This window comes from Brassica oleracea, chromosome C5 (genome assembly GCF_000695525.1).
Source record: "Brassica oleracea var. oleracea cultivar TO1000 chromosome C5, BOL, whole genome shotgun sequence".
Lineage (NCBI taxonomy): Eukaryota > Viridiplantae > Streptophyta > Magnoliopsida > Brassicales > Brassicaceae > Brassica > Brassica oleracea.
In genome coordinates, this window is record NC_027752.1 from 31,962,052 (window position 1) to 31,979,463 (window position 17,412).

General features: G+C 36.6%; 2 protein-coding genes across 2 annotated transcripts; both read left to right on the forward strand.

The window, feature by feature from the left end:
* Window positions 1-4,012: 4,012 nt before the first annotated feature.
* LOC106292633 (histone-lysine N-methyltransferase ATXR2) lies at window positions 4,013-7,097 on the forward strand. The gene is made up of 14 exons (XM_013728258.1): window positions 4,013-4,178; window positions 4,307-4,385; window positions 4,485-4,570; window positions 4,654-4,931; window positions 5,052-5,164; window positions 5,250-5,281; window positions 5,460-5,593; window positions 5,769-5,856; window positions 5,975-6,023; window positions 6,117-6,171; window positions 6,253-6,392; window positions 6,492-6,568; window positions 6,690-6,746; window positions 6,841-7,097. The coding sequence occupies exons 1-14, from the start codon at window positions 4,095-4,097 to the stop codon at window positions 6,982-6,984; spliced, it is 1,416 nt and encodes a 471-aa protein (XP_013583712.1). The 5' UTR covers window positions 4,013-4,094; the 3' UTR covers window positions 6,985-7,097.
* Window positions 7,098-14,437: 7,340 nt separating this feature from the next.
* LOC106292726 (UDP-glycosyltransferase 71B6-like) lies at window positions 14,438-16,212 on the forward strand. Its single transcript, XM_013728373.1, has one exon. The coding sequence runs from the start codon at window positions 14,543-14,545 to the stop codon at window positions 15,974-15,976; it is 1,434 nt and encodes a 477-aa protein (XP_013583827.1). The 5' UTR covers window positions 14,438-14,542; the 3' UTR covers window positions 15,977-16,212.
* The last annotated feature ends 1,200 nt before the right edge of the window (window positions 16,213-17,412 follow it).

Genomic DNA, 17,412 nt, shown 5'->3' on the forward strand with positions numbered 1-17,412 from the left:
TTCTTTTTTCAAAAACTCGGAATGTTTTATTTTTATTTGTACAACTTTGAATATTATCTAATATGTTTTCAATTTTAATTTTAATTTTATATTTTCGAATTTAAATTTCAAAAATTCTATTTTAAAAAAAAATAATATTTTTTTTTGAAATTCCGAGGAAATGAACCCTCGGAAATTTCCGAGGAACATTTCCTCGGAATATACCGAGGGACTTCTTCCTCAGAATATACCGAGGGACTCATTCCTCGGAATTTTCCGAGGGCTCCGTTCCTCGGAAATTCCCGATGAAAATTCCGAGGAACATTTCGTCGGAACTTCCGAGGATTGGACCATCGGAAAGCCCATCGAAATATCCCGAGGAAGTTCTCCCTCGGTATATTCCGAGGAGCTTTCCGACGAACTGGTGGTCCTCGGAGTTTCCTTGGAAATTCGTTTCCTCGGAATTCCGTCGGAAATTTCCGAGCGATTTCCGAGGAAAAATGAATTTCCGAAGAGTTATTTCCGAGGACTTGTTTCGTCGGTATGTCGTCGGAATAAAGTTATCCGGATCCGTCCCAGGGCTACTACAAACAATAAATGCATATTAAATAAGTACAAGCTTTGGTGTTACAAAAAAAAGGTACAACTTTGTATTAGGATCGTATACAAATAGTAAAGACTATAGTAATTAAAATTTTATGTAACCACAAGTTTCATATAATGATAACATGTGTACAATTGGTAATCAAGAATCTATTTCCGGGAGTACCAGCATTGGTGTGAGGAAACGAAACCCCCTTGGATCACCTCCATCGGTGAAGTCAAAGACATGACAAAAAAAAGATACCAACGATTTTTAAATAATGAATTAAACAAATATTGTTAACTTACATCAAATATTTAACAGCAAGGCAAGGTACCAAAATGACAGGAAAATCAAATCCAACTCTTCCACCAGTGTTTGTAACAGATGAAAATCCTGAAGGTAAATTTTTATTGCCTAATATAATGACTGCTTTTATATACTTATATTATACCTATTTCATGAAATTATTTGTGTGAGTGTATATCTATTAATCTTCAGCTCGTCGGTGCTAGACTTTTATTTATATGTTACAATTAATATTTTTCAGGACCAAATGAATTCGTTCCCCCAAGGTTCATAGTTGAGGACCATTCTGAAGGTAAGAAGTCTTTTCCATCTAAAACTATGTTTATATTATACACACTGCAGTACAAGATATAAGTTTACTTTACAGGTCTGACAGAGCCGGTGCGAAGAAACTAAGAGAAACAGTTGTTCTTATTCTGAAGAATATGTTAGATCAGTGTAACCCTCATGTTAAGGCGTTTAGGTTTGCAAGAGACAGATTCGACATAGAAGGATCAACAGGTTACAGGATGAGGTTGATTGAAGGTCGACAATCTGATGGACAGACCCATAATCTTCCGACTGCAAATGAAGTGGCTGCTTTGATACCTGGAGATTTTGTTTTAAATATGGAGACACGAGATATTGTCCTTGAGAGTACAAGTGGAAAGTTGCAAAGGATAACTGAATTACATCCAGCGTATTTGCCTCTGCAATATCCACTGTTATTTCCATATGGAGATGATGGCTTTCGATTAAACATTCTTATTGGTTTTGAAGACACCACTGGGAGAACACGTAAGTCAGTAACAATGCATGAGTTCTTCGCATTTCGGATTTTAGAGAGGAAGGGGGAAGCACCTACAATTACAAGATCAGGCAGATTGTTTCATCAGTTCCTTGTGGACGCCTACACAATGATAGAATCAAGTAGACTGCGTTACTTGTGGCTGAATCAGAAAAATCTCCGGTCAGATAGTTACGACGCAATCCAAAAAGCAGCTACAAGAGGTGGAGCTAAGATTGCTGAGCAAGGGAGCCGAATTTTCATCCCAGCAACTTTCACCGGAGGAAAGAGGTATATGAAGCAGCACTACTATGATGCCATGGCTCTGTGCAAGTACTTTGGATTTCCAGATGTTTTCATCACTTTTACGTGCAATCCAAAATGACCTAAAGTTACTAGGTATCTGAAAAAATATAATCTAACTAGCAAAGACAGAACATAAATATTGTGTAGAGTTTTCAAGATGAAACTCGATAATCTAATCTGCGAGTTGACAAAAAAGAACGGCTCCTTCTTTGGACCAACTGCTGCAGGTAAATTTCTTTGCACTTGTTCTCCATATTTCTTATATTAATTGTTTTTTTTTTCGAAACAACTACTTTAGATAGTCTTTTTCTTTATATTAATGTTCATGATCTTATTTTCATTTTTCAGTAATGTACACGAACGAGTTTCAGAAAAGAAGAATGCCACACACTCATATTCTTACTCTTAATGGAAAAGGAATATAAATTTCCAACAGCCGATGATATAGATAAGATTATTTGCGATGAAATACGAGACAAGACGGTAGATCCAGAACTGTATGAAATTATTGGGGATTGTATGATGCATGGACCTTGTGGTGCAGCAATCAAGAATTGTACTTCTTATTTAAACTACTTATGGATCATAGTTCAATTCTTTTATCATATTTTCTTTTAATATGTCACTGTTTTTAACCAAAATATAAAAATATAAATATAATATTTCACCTAAAATATACAATTACAGAATTTATACAACACAATTTCACTTTGTATAATATAAAATATGTAACTTCTAAAACTAAACACTATTAATTTTTTCATATTTTGAATATTTTAATGTCCGCACAGGTGCTTCAAGAAAAAAAACCTAAGCAACTCATTCTTTATCTCTACCATACTGCATCCAGGAGATTTGCGCAGACCCTGTCTCAGCATTGAAACTCTGTCCCACTTTCTCCCACATCCCACATCCCACATCGAAGATGCGAGGTATATGTCAGTATGAACTTCCTTGCACTTGCAATACATGGAGATCAATGAGTTCATTACTGAAACATTTCTGTTAGAATCCAACTCAACCTATATCTAACTATATTTTTATGCCCGCACAGTCACCTAGTTTTTAGTTAAAAAGGGAAATGGATTTTATTATGGGCAAATCTCCAAAATAGCACATTTCTAAGTTTATATCACAAAAATAGCACTAAAAACTACAATGACCAAAATAGCACATTTCTAAGTTTATCCTTTGAAAATTTTAATTTTTTTATTTTTCAAAATTTGAAATCTTATCCCCAAAACTTCATTTCTCAACTCTAAACCCTAAACCCTAAATCCTAAACCCCACCCTTTAACTCTAAACCCTAAGTTTGTGACTTTTGATAAAACATTAAGTGCTATTTTTGTGACTTTTGACCTTGAGTGCTAGTTTGGGAACATAAACTTGATTTAGTGCTATTTTTGTATTTTTCTCTTTTACTAATTACAGTTCTACAAAAGTACTGGCCAATATGTGTTCAAGTAAATTTGTGCAGCATTTTTATATGATCGTCCATATTTTATTTTACGACTGGTGAAAATACGACAGTGGTAGAATATGATATTTGATAGGGCAAATCTCCAAAATAGCACATTTTTAAGTTTATGTCACAAAAATAGCCCCTCGAAAATTAAAATGACCAAAATAGCATTTTATCTTTCGAAAAATTTAAATTTTATTTATTTTTCAAAATTTGAAATTTTATCCTAAAACTCCATTCTCCAATCCTAAACCCTAAATCCTAAACTCCACCCTTTAACTCTAAACCCTAAACCCTAAACCCCACCCCTAAACCCCAAACTCTAAACCCTAAAACCCAAACTCTAAATCCTAAAACCCACCCATTAACTCTAAACCGTAATGTCTAAATTAATTTACCATTGGGATATAAGTGTATATTTATCCCTTTTGATAAAATATTAAATGCTATTTTGATCATTTTTATTCTTAGAGACTATATTTGTGACAAAAACGTTTTTAGTGCTATACTAGTGGTTTTCTCTATTTGATATTCATAATTAAAGTATTTATTTGCTGGCAAATAATAATTATTTTTTATTTATCTACTGGGGTTTTTGGAGTAAAACGCGCCGTCGAGTGGAGAAGTAAAGCCAAGTCTGAGAACAAAGCAACCCCTCTGTCTGAGAAAATCTCCGTCACTTCCTTCCAATGGCTTCTCTTTGCGATATGAACGACAATACCGCCGCTGAAGTCGCCAGTCTTCTTGCTCCGCTTCCAAGTCTCCAACTTCAGGCAAAATCTCCCTCTCTCCCTCCTCCGCCAAGATCCTTTTTTTTATTCTATTGTTCCTCAAGACCACGCTTAATAGCTGATTTATCTATTATATGTGTGTTGCGTCCTATTATTCTATAATTGCTCAGGAGGAGTATTTCAATCAGCTAATAAGCAGTAGAAGATGTCATGGCCTCCTAGTAAAACATAACGGCACCTTCGGAAAAGGTCCCTCCCAAAAGCAAAGCTTCTTTCTTTCAAAAGCTAAAATCTTTCTTGTCATTGTAGTAATACAACCTCTTCTCTTCTCTTCCTTTGGTAGTATAGGTGTCTATGCAAACTCAGAGTTTCAGGAAGATGAACTCATTTTGAAAGATGAGATTCTTGTTGGTATCCAACACTCATCCAACAAGGTGACTTCAACTTGTTCTTTTTTTTTTTAAGTTTTCTTCTTTCTTGATTCACTTGACTTGTCTGAATCACCTTCCATCTCCAGGTGGACTGTTTGGTCTGCAGTTTTTGTTTCCGATTCATCGGATCAGTAGAGAAACAAATCGGGAGGAAACTCTATTTCAAGAACATGGGCCTCTCTGGTTGTTGTGGTGGTGGTGGTGGTGATTCTTCTGAAAGCAGTAGTTCAAATCATAATTCTCTTCCACAAGGAGTTGTTAGTTCTCTGATGAACGGTGAAATGGCCTTGCCTCATACTGACAAGTTTCCTTTGCCTTCTCCTCTTTCGTGTCCCGGAGGATGCCAAGAGGCTTTTTACTGCAGGTTTGATTATGTCCGCTGTTTACTAATGTCTTGAACCGTTTGATGTCTTGAACTTTCGTTTTGGTTATTGTTTTTACATGTGTTCGCTGTTTGCTAATGTGTTGTTTCGATATGACATAGTGGATCATGCGCAGAGGCAGATTGGGAAAGTTCTCATTCTCTACTCTGCACTGGTGAGAGGTCTGAATCAATATCTAGAGAAGTTCTTGGAGAGTTTATTAAACATTCTAATGGTAAGTTCTTTGCTGGTTATAAATAGTCTCTTTGAACTTGACTCTCTTTTTTTTGTATTTATATCTTTAGTTTCTTAATTTTCAGAGACAAATGATATCTTTCTCCTGGCTGCAAAGGTATATATTATGTCTGCCTCTAGACCATCTTGGACAGTGCCCCATGAATCTTTTAACATGTTTTAGCTTACTGTGTGATAGAGCTTATTGTAGAGTTTGTGACCTTTTCTTTTCTCTAGTATATATAGAAAAAAAAAAAGAAACTAACAAGTTCTGGATAATGGATTATCATGGCTAGGCGATTGCCTTCACCATTCTAAGGTACAGGAAGCTTAAAGCAGAACATGTTAACAAACAAGCGAAGCAGAGTGTGTCAAAACAGTCACTACTCTTGGAGGCATGGAAACCAGTATCGGTTGGATACAAAAGAAGGTATATATATATGTTGATTTTGCCATTAGATAGTCTTGATAATTGAAGAACATGAATTGCTTGCTTTTTCTTTTTTGTCTATGGTTTCTGAATGTGATCCAAATCACATACGGGTAGTAACTCATGTTCATACAAGAATAGAATTTATATACAAGTCTAATTCTATATTTGGTAGGTGGTGGGACTGTATCGCGTTGCCAGATGATGTTGATCCGTCAGATGAAGGTGCCTTCAGAACGCAGATAAAGGATCTTGCATGCACGGTATGTGTTTCATTTGTATTTATTATATTTTTTTGAAGGTTGAGTTTGCTTGCCATGTCTTATGTTAATTTCATTAGCTTCAAATCCTGACTGTTTTGCTATATTCTTTTATCTCCAGTCTTTGGAGCTCCTGAAGACAGCCATATTTGACAAAGAATGTGAAGCCCGTATCCACCTTCATCAGTTTGATGTATAATCTATACCATTGTTTCTTTGTATAATAATCTACTTGCAGAGAGTCATTCCTTGACACATGAAAGTTTTCTCGCTTGATATATATGGGAATATCATCGGCATGTTTGAGCTGAATAACCTGTAAGAGTCACCACTTCCTTTTCTATGTTCTTACCAGTACGATAAATATAACTCAGAGATGAGGATACCAATCTTTGGCAGAGACTTGGTGGTAGCATCACCAGTAGAGGACTATTTCTTGTATATTGATGATCTTCCAGACGCTGAAAAGGACAAAGCTGAGGAAATCACAAGACCGTTTCTAGATGCTCTCGGTGATGAGTATTCTGACTGTTGCCAAGGTTAGAAATGATGTGAAACAGTGTTGCCTTAATAAAAGAGGAGTTATGTAGCTTGTAACCACGGTTTAACATTGTTACATTCATCTGTATTTGTGTCAGGAACGGCTTTCTTCCCTCTGCAGAGCTGTATGAACCATTCATGTTGCCCTAATGCAAAAGCCTTCAAAAGAGAAGAGGTAACGTTCTTTCGTTTTTGTCTTCTTTATGGTTAACACACCTCAAAAGGATTTGGAGTTGCAATGTCTCTACTCTCTCTTAAGAGTTTCTATCTACTCTCTCTTGTGGTTGGTTTTGCAGGACAGAGACGGACAAGCAGTTATTATTGCGTTAAGACGCATCAGCAAGAACGAAGAGGTACAATCATCTTGTCTTCTCTCTTAGACTTGTAATTGAATGGTTTTATATAAACAGTAGCTTATTTTTTTGAGTGTTTATATGATGAATACAGGTGACGATTTCGTATATAGACGAGGAGCTTCCGTACGAAGAGAGACAAGCATTATTTGCAGATTACGGTTTCACCTGCAAGTGCCCTAAATGTCTGGAAGATTCATCAGTTGCATGCATTACTTCAATGTTTTTGAAGCCATAACATTTTCAATTTTGCCTACTTAGAACCTGATTAGGGAAATTTTCCCGGTTTAAGGAACAAGTGTTTGTTTACTATATAAACTTCAGTTTTATTTTAAACTAGTTTCTTTACAATATTAGTACTCAGCTTGTAACGGCTTTTTATGCTTTAGGATCTAGTTTTGGTCACCTTTGGAGCACATAGACGAAAGCACTTATTTATTATGTATACTCTGATCCATCTGCATGATTAACCCGGAGTTCTTAGAGTAGGGTTTTTAGCGGAAGTTAAGAAACTGTTTTTTAATTTTTAACTAAAAAAATGAAGAACCGGTTCTTAAAGTCTTTATTTAAGAACCGGTTCTTAACTTTTTTAGCTAAAAGTTAAGAAACAGTTTCTTAACTTCCGTTAATAACTCCATCCTAAGAACTTCGGGTTAATCATGCTCAAAGGTAACTAATGATGTAGGAGTAAGAGAGACAAATGGAGAGGACCTCAATATTTCTGTTGATTAAAGCTGACGTGGCAAGACAAGGCTGATGCTTAGAGCATCTCCAATGTATTACTCCATTTTCTACTTCAAAATAGAGTAATTCCAAAATTGAGTTGAGTTTTGCTCCAATGTATTACTCCATTTCCTACTCCAAAATAGAATATTTTTAATATATTATGTTTTATGTTAATAAAAAATTAGTAATATCATCTTTCATTTATACTATTTGCAAAATAGTTCATTTTCATATGTATGCTCTTTTATGTTTTATATCATATATCTTTTGTGTGGTGTTTATCTTTTATTTTTTATATGTATGGTCTTTTATGTTTTATATTATATATATTTTGTTGCATAAAATAGTTCATTAGATGGATATTTATATAATTAAGAAATATTAACAGTAATTTTTATAATATATATAGTAAAATAATATTTATATATTTATTTATAATAATATTTTATTAAAAACAAAAATATTTAAATATGGAAGACCATTTTATAAATAAAAAATTTCAACTCTATTTTGGAGTAATGAGTTGGTTTACTCCATATTTGGAGTAATCATATCTATTACGCCATTTTGGAGTGGATTTTGGAGTGGGGTTGGAGATGATTTTACTGCAAAATGGAGTTTATAGTGGATTTTGGAGTAGGGTTGGAGATGCCCTCACGAGTGGAAGGAAAGAGAAGCGTCATATGCCATTTGTTTCATTGTTCTGTTGGGGATAGTATCGGGAGTAGAGATGTTAAAATGGGTTTGAAGCTCGCGGACCTAACGGGCTTTAGTATAAACGGGCGGACACGTAATCCTTTTATTATGATATAAAAATAAACGGGTTTATACGGATCTGTTCGTTTAGGTCTGTCTCATTAACGGGTATATCCGTTTAAACCCGTTTATGAGTTTTTTTCAAAAAAAAAATTATATTTAAAGATTATTTTTTTTTATAATTTTTGTTTTGAAACAAAATAGTTATATTATATATAGTTTGTGTTACAAACAAATATATAGTTTGTGTTTTTTTTTCTAGAAAAAAGTTTGGGTTATAATTGTGTTTAAAATTTGTTGATGTTTTCTATGATATTATGAACTGATTAACATTTAATAAAAGTAAAGTATTGTTTTCAAAATTTGCTTTAATTGGAATTTCTATTTATTAGTATAAGTTTTAAAATCAAATAAAAATTGTATAAAGATATGACAAAAGATTATTGACAAAAAAATAATTCACAAAAAAAAAATTAAACGGGTCTAAACGGGTACTATCAACATAAATAGGCTTAACATTAAACGGGTGTAAACGGGTAACTGATCTAAACGGACTAGACATTAAACGGACCAAAACGGACATGGTCTAAACGGACAGGGCCTAAACAGGCCTGGTAGCCCATATCAACATTCCTAATTGGGAGGTGATGTGAAAGCGTTTTTTTTGTGGGAGCAGTTTATAAAAGTTGGTTCTCTGCAGATTTCAGCTAAGGTTTAGCTTCATGTATACATGATTGATTTTCTTTTGGCTGATGTGATCTATCTGAGAACAATGCAAAGTTGGATGCGTGTTCTATAGCTTCTCTAACGTTTGAGGAAATCGGCTATTTTCTTACACCTAACACATGATAACGGTTTTAATTAGTACATACAGACTTGTACTATAACCATACTCAAATATCTGTTAATTTTAAATTCTATATTCGAACTCTTACAATTAGGCAGGTATATTTTGACAGTTCGTCTCTTAGTCATGATAATAATAGAAAAAAAAAGAAAAGGCTAAACAAGCCACCAAGCCAAACGGCAGCGTTGATGCAGGTTCCTCTAATCAAATTGTCTTTCATCCTCTTCTTATGTGCATTGTATGAACTGATGAGGACCATTGACTCGTAAAATGAAGAATCAGGTCATGCCGATTATAGGTTCAAATATCCAGACGAGCAGTAAATTTGAGCTCTCTTTCAGAAATTTTTTGAGTGTTGTTTATTCAGACAAGTGAGGAATTTACCCACTGAGTTGTACTCACTTTAATCAGGCAGTATGCTGAAAGTCAACCAATGGCAATGCATATAACTTTCAGTGTAACAGAAAATATGCGAGGCATTTCCAGGATCAAATAACATAGTAAAGGCCAGATGATCAGGATATACCACAAATCAATATTGCGTCAATGCCATTATACCTAAAGGAACTGTTTTTATCCTTCAGAATTGGTAAAAGACGCCTCCTTTCAATTAAAAATACCATAATATAAAGAACAAATTGAAAATATCGCAGGTGAAAAATTCTAATTGATGCTCAGTGGAAGGAGAAGTCGTTTAATTAAGAGAGCTCACGGCAAAACAGTTTCTGCTTTGTCCACTGCCCTTCGTGCACCTCCGTGCAGTTTTATCATCATCGCATCAAAACTAACAAAATTAACTATTTTCAAATTAGTTATTAAGAAATAGCATCAGTGTGTGTAACAATTCAGATCATTGATTTGAAAAACCTCACTGAAATCCGCTAAGATAATTGTTTTTATCCTCATCGGCCATATCTAAAAAAAATCAAGTTTTAAGAAAAGGTATGATTGTGGTGGAGGGAAGCAAAAAGAAGAGGGATACTCAGACAGCCAAGGGATGTATCGTCAACTACTGGGTGAAGAGCCCAGATCGGAAACTCTAGTCCACGAAATTATTCGTTTCATCACCATATCCCTTCTTCGCACCCGCCACCAATCCAAAAACAAATCAATAATAACCGACAAAACAATGAAAAAAAACTCCTATTGTTCATTGTAAAGCTCAGTATAAAGAGAATATATACAAGCAGCAGCTATGGTGTATCAATTCATTGTAGAAGACGAACCATATTTATACGACACAGGCGCATTAGGGTTTTCCTTACCGACTAGCGGCTACAACATCTTTTTAGGATTTTGCTTCCAACACAGCCCAATAGTTAAAATCTTAGCCCTTTAATATTAGGCCGACTAAAAGCCCATAGTTTTGTGTGAAATCGACCTCCTCTAGGCAGCAATACCTTTTGTTAAACCAATATTTATTTTGGCTATATATAAATACTGTTTGTTTCCTTCGTTTACGAACAGAGGACCAGTATTTCTGCGGTTCGTAAACTATTGCAATTAGGAATATACACTCAGGTTATGTAGTTAAAGTATGGGAAGATCTTTGGATCCCTTCAACTCCAGCGAGGTCGGCTCGTCTTTCAGCTCTATTTGTACACCTGAATATGCAGGGGTGAATCTAGCCCATTTAAGTTATAGGTGCACTATTGATAGAAAAATTTTAAAATACATTAGACAAGGATCGAACCTGAGAAACTGAGGGTGCATATACCTCTTTTTACCATATAAGCTAACCAAACTTTGATGTTTCTACATGTAAAATACTAAATTTTAAAATAATTGTGGGTGCACCTGCCCCCTCGTCCGTTAACCTGGCTTCGCCACTGAGAATATGAGAGTAAGTGACCTTATTGATCAAGAATCGAAAAAATGGGATGTTAGACTATTGGAGGATTATGTTGCACCTACTGATATACCTCTCATAAGGAGTTTGGCCATAAACATAACGCATCGTCGTGATACTTTCTGTTGGAATTTTACTAAAAACGGTCAATACACGGTCAAATCTGGATATTGGATAGCCTGAAACTTATTAAAGACAGGAAGAGAAAGAGGTGTTGCAACCCAGTATAACTAAACTTAAAGCTTTTGCTTAGAAGATAAATGCGCCTCGGAAGATATATCATCTCATATGGCAATTGAATACATGTCATGTGGCAGTAACGAGGAATTTGAAACGGCTGCGTAATATGAGATGTGATGACTATTGCCCGAGATGTGGAGAACCGGAAGAGTTTGTTACTCATGACATATTCGAGTGCCCCCTAGTTTTATAAGCTTGGTCCTTATCAACAATACCAACAAATCCAGAGATCTTTCCTGTACCGAACATTTATGCTAATATGGACTACCTATTATGGAGGAAGGACAATATTATCGAACCAAATTTAGACAGAGATCTCTATCCCTGGATAATTTGGTATATTTGAAAGGCTCGAAATGACAAACTCTTTAGGAGGATAGAAAGAGATCCTTTGGAACTAGTGCAGTATGCAGAGAGTGAGTGTCATCCATAATTCAATGCAAATGAGGTGGTGCCACCTAACCCACAAGAACAGAGTTTAGAGGAACCCCAAGTCTTAAGCTTGGGTAATACATGCCTCATAGATGGGTCATGGACATCTACGACACAGCTCAGTGGGTCTGGATGGGTTTGGGTGGATAGTTTGGGGAAGGTTCATCTCATGGGGACACAAAACAACCCACATGGAGAGTCTGCATTACACTCAGAACTGAAAGCACTTTAGGCGATGGAGGATATGTTTCAGCACTCGACATGCCAGAGATTTGGAACGGATTGTAAAGATTTGATTGTCATTATTAAGAAACCTCGTGACTGGCGGAGCGGATAGAGACTCTGCATATATGATTTCTGGACTTCAAGATTACCCATATTCCACGAGCGGAAAATTAGATTTCAGATTCTTAAGCTAGGACTGCGATGTAAGGCCCGATCCCGGCTCTAAGCTCAATCATGATCCGCGGCCTTAACATCCCGTATTTATATAGTTGATTCCGATTGTTCTTAAGTTTTTAGATGGTAAGTCCAAATTCATTAAGTGAGGTTCAAGATCATGCAATCCTAACAAATGAACATAAGGGGCAAATCAATTGTATATATATAATAAAAGAGATCCATACCTCATTCATAGGTTCATACTACTAGATTACACACTTAATCTATCATAATTTCATAGTTTGCACAATAGGCTATCAATACTTCACATCTATCTACAATGACCCATTCACCACACATCTTCCCATGGTTTGAACTTTGAATCTTCACGGCATCTTTCCTTTACCACGGTCCAAGTACGCTCCTGTAACCACACAAATCAGATCATAAACACATAAGGCCGATACCCTAAACATCAAGACTAGAATGGCATGGTTCGGTTCCTTAAACTAGGATCTGTCCAAATACTCAAATAAATTCCCAAAAACTAATTAAAAACCATGATAATTCATGATAATTCCCAACTAAGATATTCCCATAATTGGTTCTCAACAAATCCAACTCGAGATGTGAGATCCGACCATAGATCAGTCCGACAAAGGCCTAAGACTTTGTCCCTGGACCGGCCAAGGCCTAGGTTCAGTGTTCCATGTCTCAATCAATTGAATAACACCACAATACATGATAGAAACATATGATCCAGATGAAGTAGAGAGAATGGATGTATCTGCATAGTGATCCGACCACAAGTCCATATGGTTCATCCGCAGGCCCGGGGCCGTCCTTTGCAGTCTACACCACTAACCTTGGGTGTTCTTTCCCCTGGAGGCAAGTCCTTCTCCTTTTCTTTCTCCTTTTCCTTTTGTCTGGTATCCATGTCGATCCCCTGGCCTTCCCACGATCAGATCTCGCCGGCAAGACCACACCAACACCCACGGTCCTCTTCTCTAACCGCCGGTCCCTTGCTCTCTTTGTTTCTTTCTTTCTGATATGATTTTGGCAGAGCTCTGCCTAAGGATTTTCGTGCCATTTTCTGTGCCAGGGACTCTATATTTATAGAGAAAGCCACGCCCAACTGCCCTGAAGAAACCGGCACAAGCAGTTAAAGGGAAAGGGCACAAAACTGCCCCTTTTGCACCTTTTCGGTAAAACCGCCCAATTGCTCTTCCTCTCCTTTGGGCTGTCCGAAAATCAGGCGCAGAACATCATCCTGAGTCCCTTGTCCAATGACCAAGACCCACTGACCCTTGGTTGTTCATGTCAAGATCCCACCAGCCCATAACCGCCCATTACCCGACCACAGCGGCCCGGACCATAACACTCCACCGAGCTGAGTTGAGCTGGTCACCAACTATTCCCAGCTGAGTGAGCTAGTCTATCAGCTCCAGTGAGCTACCCAAGACTGAGTGAGCTAACTCCACACTATCCTCAGCTGGTTGAGTTTGCTCTCGGCCTTGTCCAGCTACCAGATCACTCGCCCAGCTCTCTTAAGCTTCCCTTTACTTCATCCTGGTTAAGTCTCATCTTCCTGATGCCCTTAACCTTGTCATTGAGCCATGATACACTTGTCCTTAGGTCTGATGACCTGACTGGTGCGTCTCCTCGCACCATGGTTCGTCCCAACGATCCAATCTAGGATCGGGGATGCTTCATGCAAGGTCTTTCCATATAAAACTATGTTTTGTTGGTTGTTATATTTTAGTCTGGTTACCCAGATCACCTTAAGTTTGAGTAATAAATTAGTTTTTTCGATGTCAAAAGGACAAAAAGAAAAGTTAACCATAGAATATAATGAGTATGATTGGGCAAAAATAAGGGCCAAATAGAACGCCCAATTAAGGGCATCATTAACCCTAGCAACCCATTAGGGTGCTTAAATTTTTTTTTTTAATTTTTTGTTTCTGACTTAAAAAAAACAAAATTTTTTTTTTAAAAAAGGTCAATCACGGGCCGCCACGTATCAGTGGGACCCGCGAACAGAACAAACAATGGACGCTTAAACAAGCCGCAGAAGCAGCGCTTCTTCTTCTTCTTCTTCTTCTTCTTCTTCTTCTTTTTCTTTTTTTTTAAATTAAAAAATTGCTAGCCACCCTTTAAGCAACTAGCGTTAAAGGTGGCCTAAGGTCGACTACAATAACAGTCGTCAATGCTATCTTTTTACTATACTCTGAACTTTGAAGTTTAAAGTGGAGATAGATTTATATATAGTAGTATAGTACAAGCATCTTTTTCATGGTTACGAACAACATAATTGAACACAATGTGAAGATCTAACGTGGTATGGGACCAATATCCTCCTTACCTCTCTAACCTTGAAAAGACTATTGAAATTAACTTGTTGGAAGAACCATATACGAAAGTAAAATTGTATATAGAAACAAACAAGTCAAACATGAGTTTGAAAATTCACCAATGAACACATAAAAATTATCATTGTTATTATTTTCTTATCTTCTTATCTCCTCTCTTCAATTGATAACAACACACCAAAATAGCAATAACAAAATGAAAATGGAGCTGATATTCATTCCTTCTCCGGCAACTGGTCATCTAATGGCCACCGTGGAGATGGCGGAGCGACTACTCGATGAAAACAACCGCCTCTCCATCACCGTAATCATCATATCTTTCAACTCCAAAACCACCTCTATAATCGCCGCTCTCACCGCCGCATCCAATACCCGTCTCCGTTACGAAGTAATCTCTGGAGAAGAACAACCCACCGAGCTAACGGCAACTGATTCCCACGTCCAAATTCTGAAGCCACTGGTCAAAGACGCGGTTGCAAAACTCCTCGAACAGACTCGACCTGACTCGCCTCGTCTCGCTGGATTTGTGGTCGACATGTACTGCACATGCATGATCGATGTGGCCGACGAGTTCGGGGTCCCTAGTTACTTGTTTTACACATCCAACGCTGGCTTTCTTGGACTCTTGCTTCACATGCAGTTCATGTACGACTCGGCTGAGGAGAATAATAAGTATGACATGAGCGAGTTCGAAGACTCGGACGCTGAGTTGGTGGTTCCGAGTTTGACTCGTCCGTATCCGTTGAAATGTCTTCCTTACATATTCAAATCAAAGGAGTGGTTCTCGTTCTTCCGAACTCAAGCGAGAAGATTCAGAGAGACCAAGGGCATTTTAGTAAATACTGTTGCAGAGCTCGAACCTCATGGGTTGAAGTTTCTCTCCAACGGTGATAGTGACACTCCTCCTGCCTACTCAGTGGGGCCAGTGTTGCACCTCAAAAACGACACGGACGTTGCACAAGCGGAGATTTTGGAATGGCTCGATGAGCAACCGGCTGGTTCGGTAGTGTTCCTCTGCTTCGGGAGCATGGGAGGCTTCAGTGAGGAACAAGCGAGAGAAATTGCCACCGCGCTTGAGGGAAGCGGCCACCGGTTTCTCTGGTCTCTCCGCCGTGCATCTCCAAATGTAATGAAGGAACCTCCTCGTGAGTTCTCCAACTTGGAGGAGATTCTCCCAGAAGGGTTTATTGACCGGATGAAGGCAAGAGGGAAGGTGATTGGCTGGGCCCCACAAGCGGCCGTGCTGGAGAAGCCGGCGGTCGGAGGTTTCATCTCTCACGGCGGGTGGAACTCGACGCTGGAGAGTCTGTGGTTCGGAGTTCCCACGGCCATTTGGCCTCTTTACGCTGAACAGAAGTTCAACGCCTTTGAGATGGTAGAGGAGCTTGGATTGTCGGTGGAGATCAGGAAGTACTGGCGAGGAGATCTTTTGTTGGGGAGGACGGAGATGAAACTCGTTACGGCCGAGGAAATTGAGAGAGGGATAAGGGTTCTGATGGAGCAGGGTAGTGACGTGAGGAAGAGAGTGAAGGAGATCAGCGAGAAATGCACTGTCGCCTTGATGGACGGTGGATCGTCACGCATTGCTTTACGAAAGTTTCTTCAAGACGTAGCGGATAATATCGCTTAGCTGGAAAAACATGACATGTATTTTCAAGTTAGTGTATTCTAAAAGAACATGGAAGACTTTGAGGTTTTGTGTTCTAAAAGGTTGTTCTCAAGACGTTAGTTTGTGACTTTGGGTTGCAATATAAAGGTAGTCCTGTAACACCAAAGTAATTTTCTATGCTTCATAAGTTATATTTATATACACTAGGGGGTTTTTCGGTCTACGCCCGAATTTTTTCCTATAATATTAGTTTAATTTTTATATTTATATTTTAAAATCGAACAAATATGATATACATTGAAACTTGTTATAGAATTATAAACATAAATGCAAATTTAAAAATATTTGAAATATTTTGTTGTGTTTTATTGGAGTTTTATGTAGGATATTAGTAAGATTAATAAAAATTTAACTAAATTATAAGTTAAGATCTATATATATTCTTTATCGTGGTTATTTATTTTTATGTAAAACAATTGTAAAGCTTATAATTAGTACTGTATAAATTTTGATTAGTTTTAAAATTATTAACTTTTATTTTTGTACTTGTCTTTAAAAGAAAGTATCACCGACTTGTATACCGGTTCTTTATTTGTTGTCTTCAATTTATCGTTTTAACCAAAATAATTTTGTCGACCTTTTTAACTAAAATTTAAATTTAACATTTATTGTTGCTATTTAATTTATGTTTTTTTAAAGTTTGTTTGTGATAGAAAGAAAATTTTGCTTCATGATTTGAAATATTTTTAGTTGTAAATTTATAGAAGGTTTACTTTCTTACCATTGTTGATGTAATATTAATTTTACAGTTTTTTATTTTAATTATTTAATTAATCAGATTTTTTGGAAATAATTTTGAATATTAATATTATTTTTATGTTTGTTGGATAGTGTTTGTGTGTTCGGTCATCCCTTTATGCAAGGCTGAACCATGTATGAGTGAGGACTTCAAACCCAACTTAAAAACTTTCTGAAATTTATAAATGGTAGATATATACAAAAATTATCACTGTCTGAGACCTGGAATTAGGTTTTTAATCAAAAATTATGAAGAACTCTTAACTTAAATCTGATTAAACACATTGCATAAGTTTCTGAAAATAATTTATATAGAAAAATGGTTTAAGAATTCTAACTCCTACGGTTTGATCATGCCCTACAATCTGAGTTGCAAACCTACGAACTGCATTATTATTATTCTCGCATTTGCCTCACTTCTTCTTTTGTGTTTCATGACCTTTTTTTTTAGGTTCCATGACCTTTGTCTATGATGCTTTGATAGTATTGTGTACAAACTCAATATTAAATTTTACTTTAGTTATACACATTCTAAGTTATTATCCAGGCTACACATGTTTATATTAATAATTTGTTTTATATTTATAGTAATTTTAAAATTATCAAAATAGAAGATCGTTTTTAAAATTGTAACCTTTTAATTAACTACCATTTTCTAT

Coding starts and splice junctions, on each gene's coding strand:
- LOC106292633 (XM_013728258.1), top strand. CDS start 4,095: ATGGCTTCTCTTTGCGATATGAACGACAATACCGCCGCTGAAGTCGCC. Junction 5,165..5,249: donor GTTTATTAAACATTCTAATG/GTAAGTTCTTTG, acceptor CTTAATTTTCAG/AGACAAATGATATCTTTCTC. Junction 6,172..6,252: donor ATGTTTGAGCTGAATAACCT/GTAAGAGTCACC, acceptor AATCTTTGGCAG/AGACTTGGTGGTAGCATCAC.
- LOC106292726 (XM_013728373.1), top strand. CDS start 14,543: ATGAAAATGGAGCTGATATTCATTCCTTCTCCGGCAACTGGTCATCTA.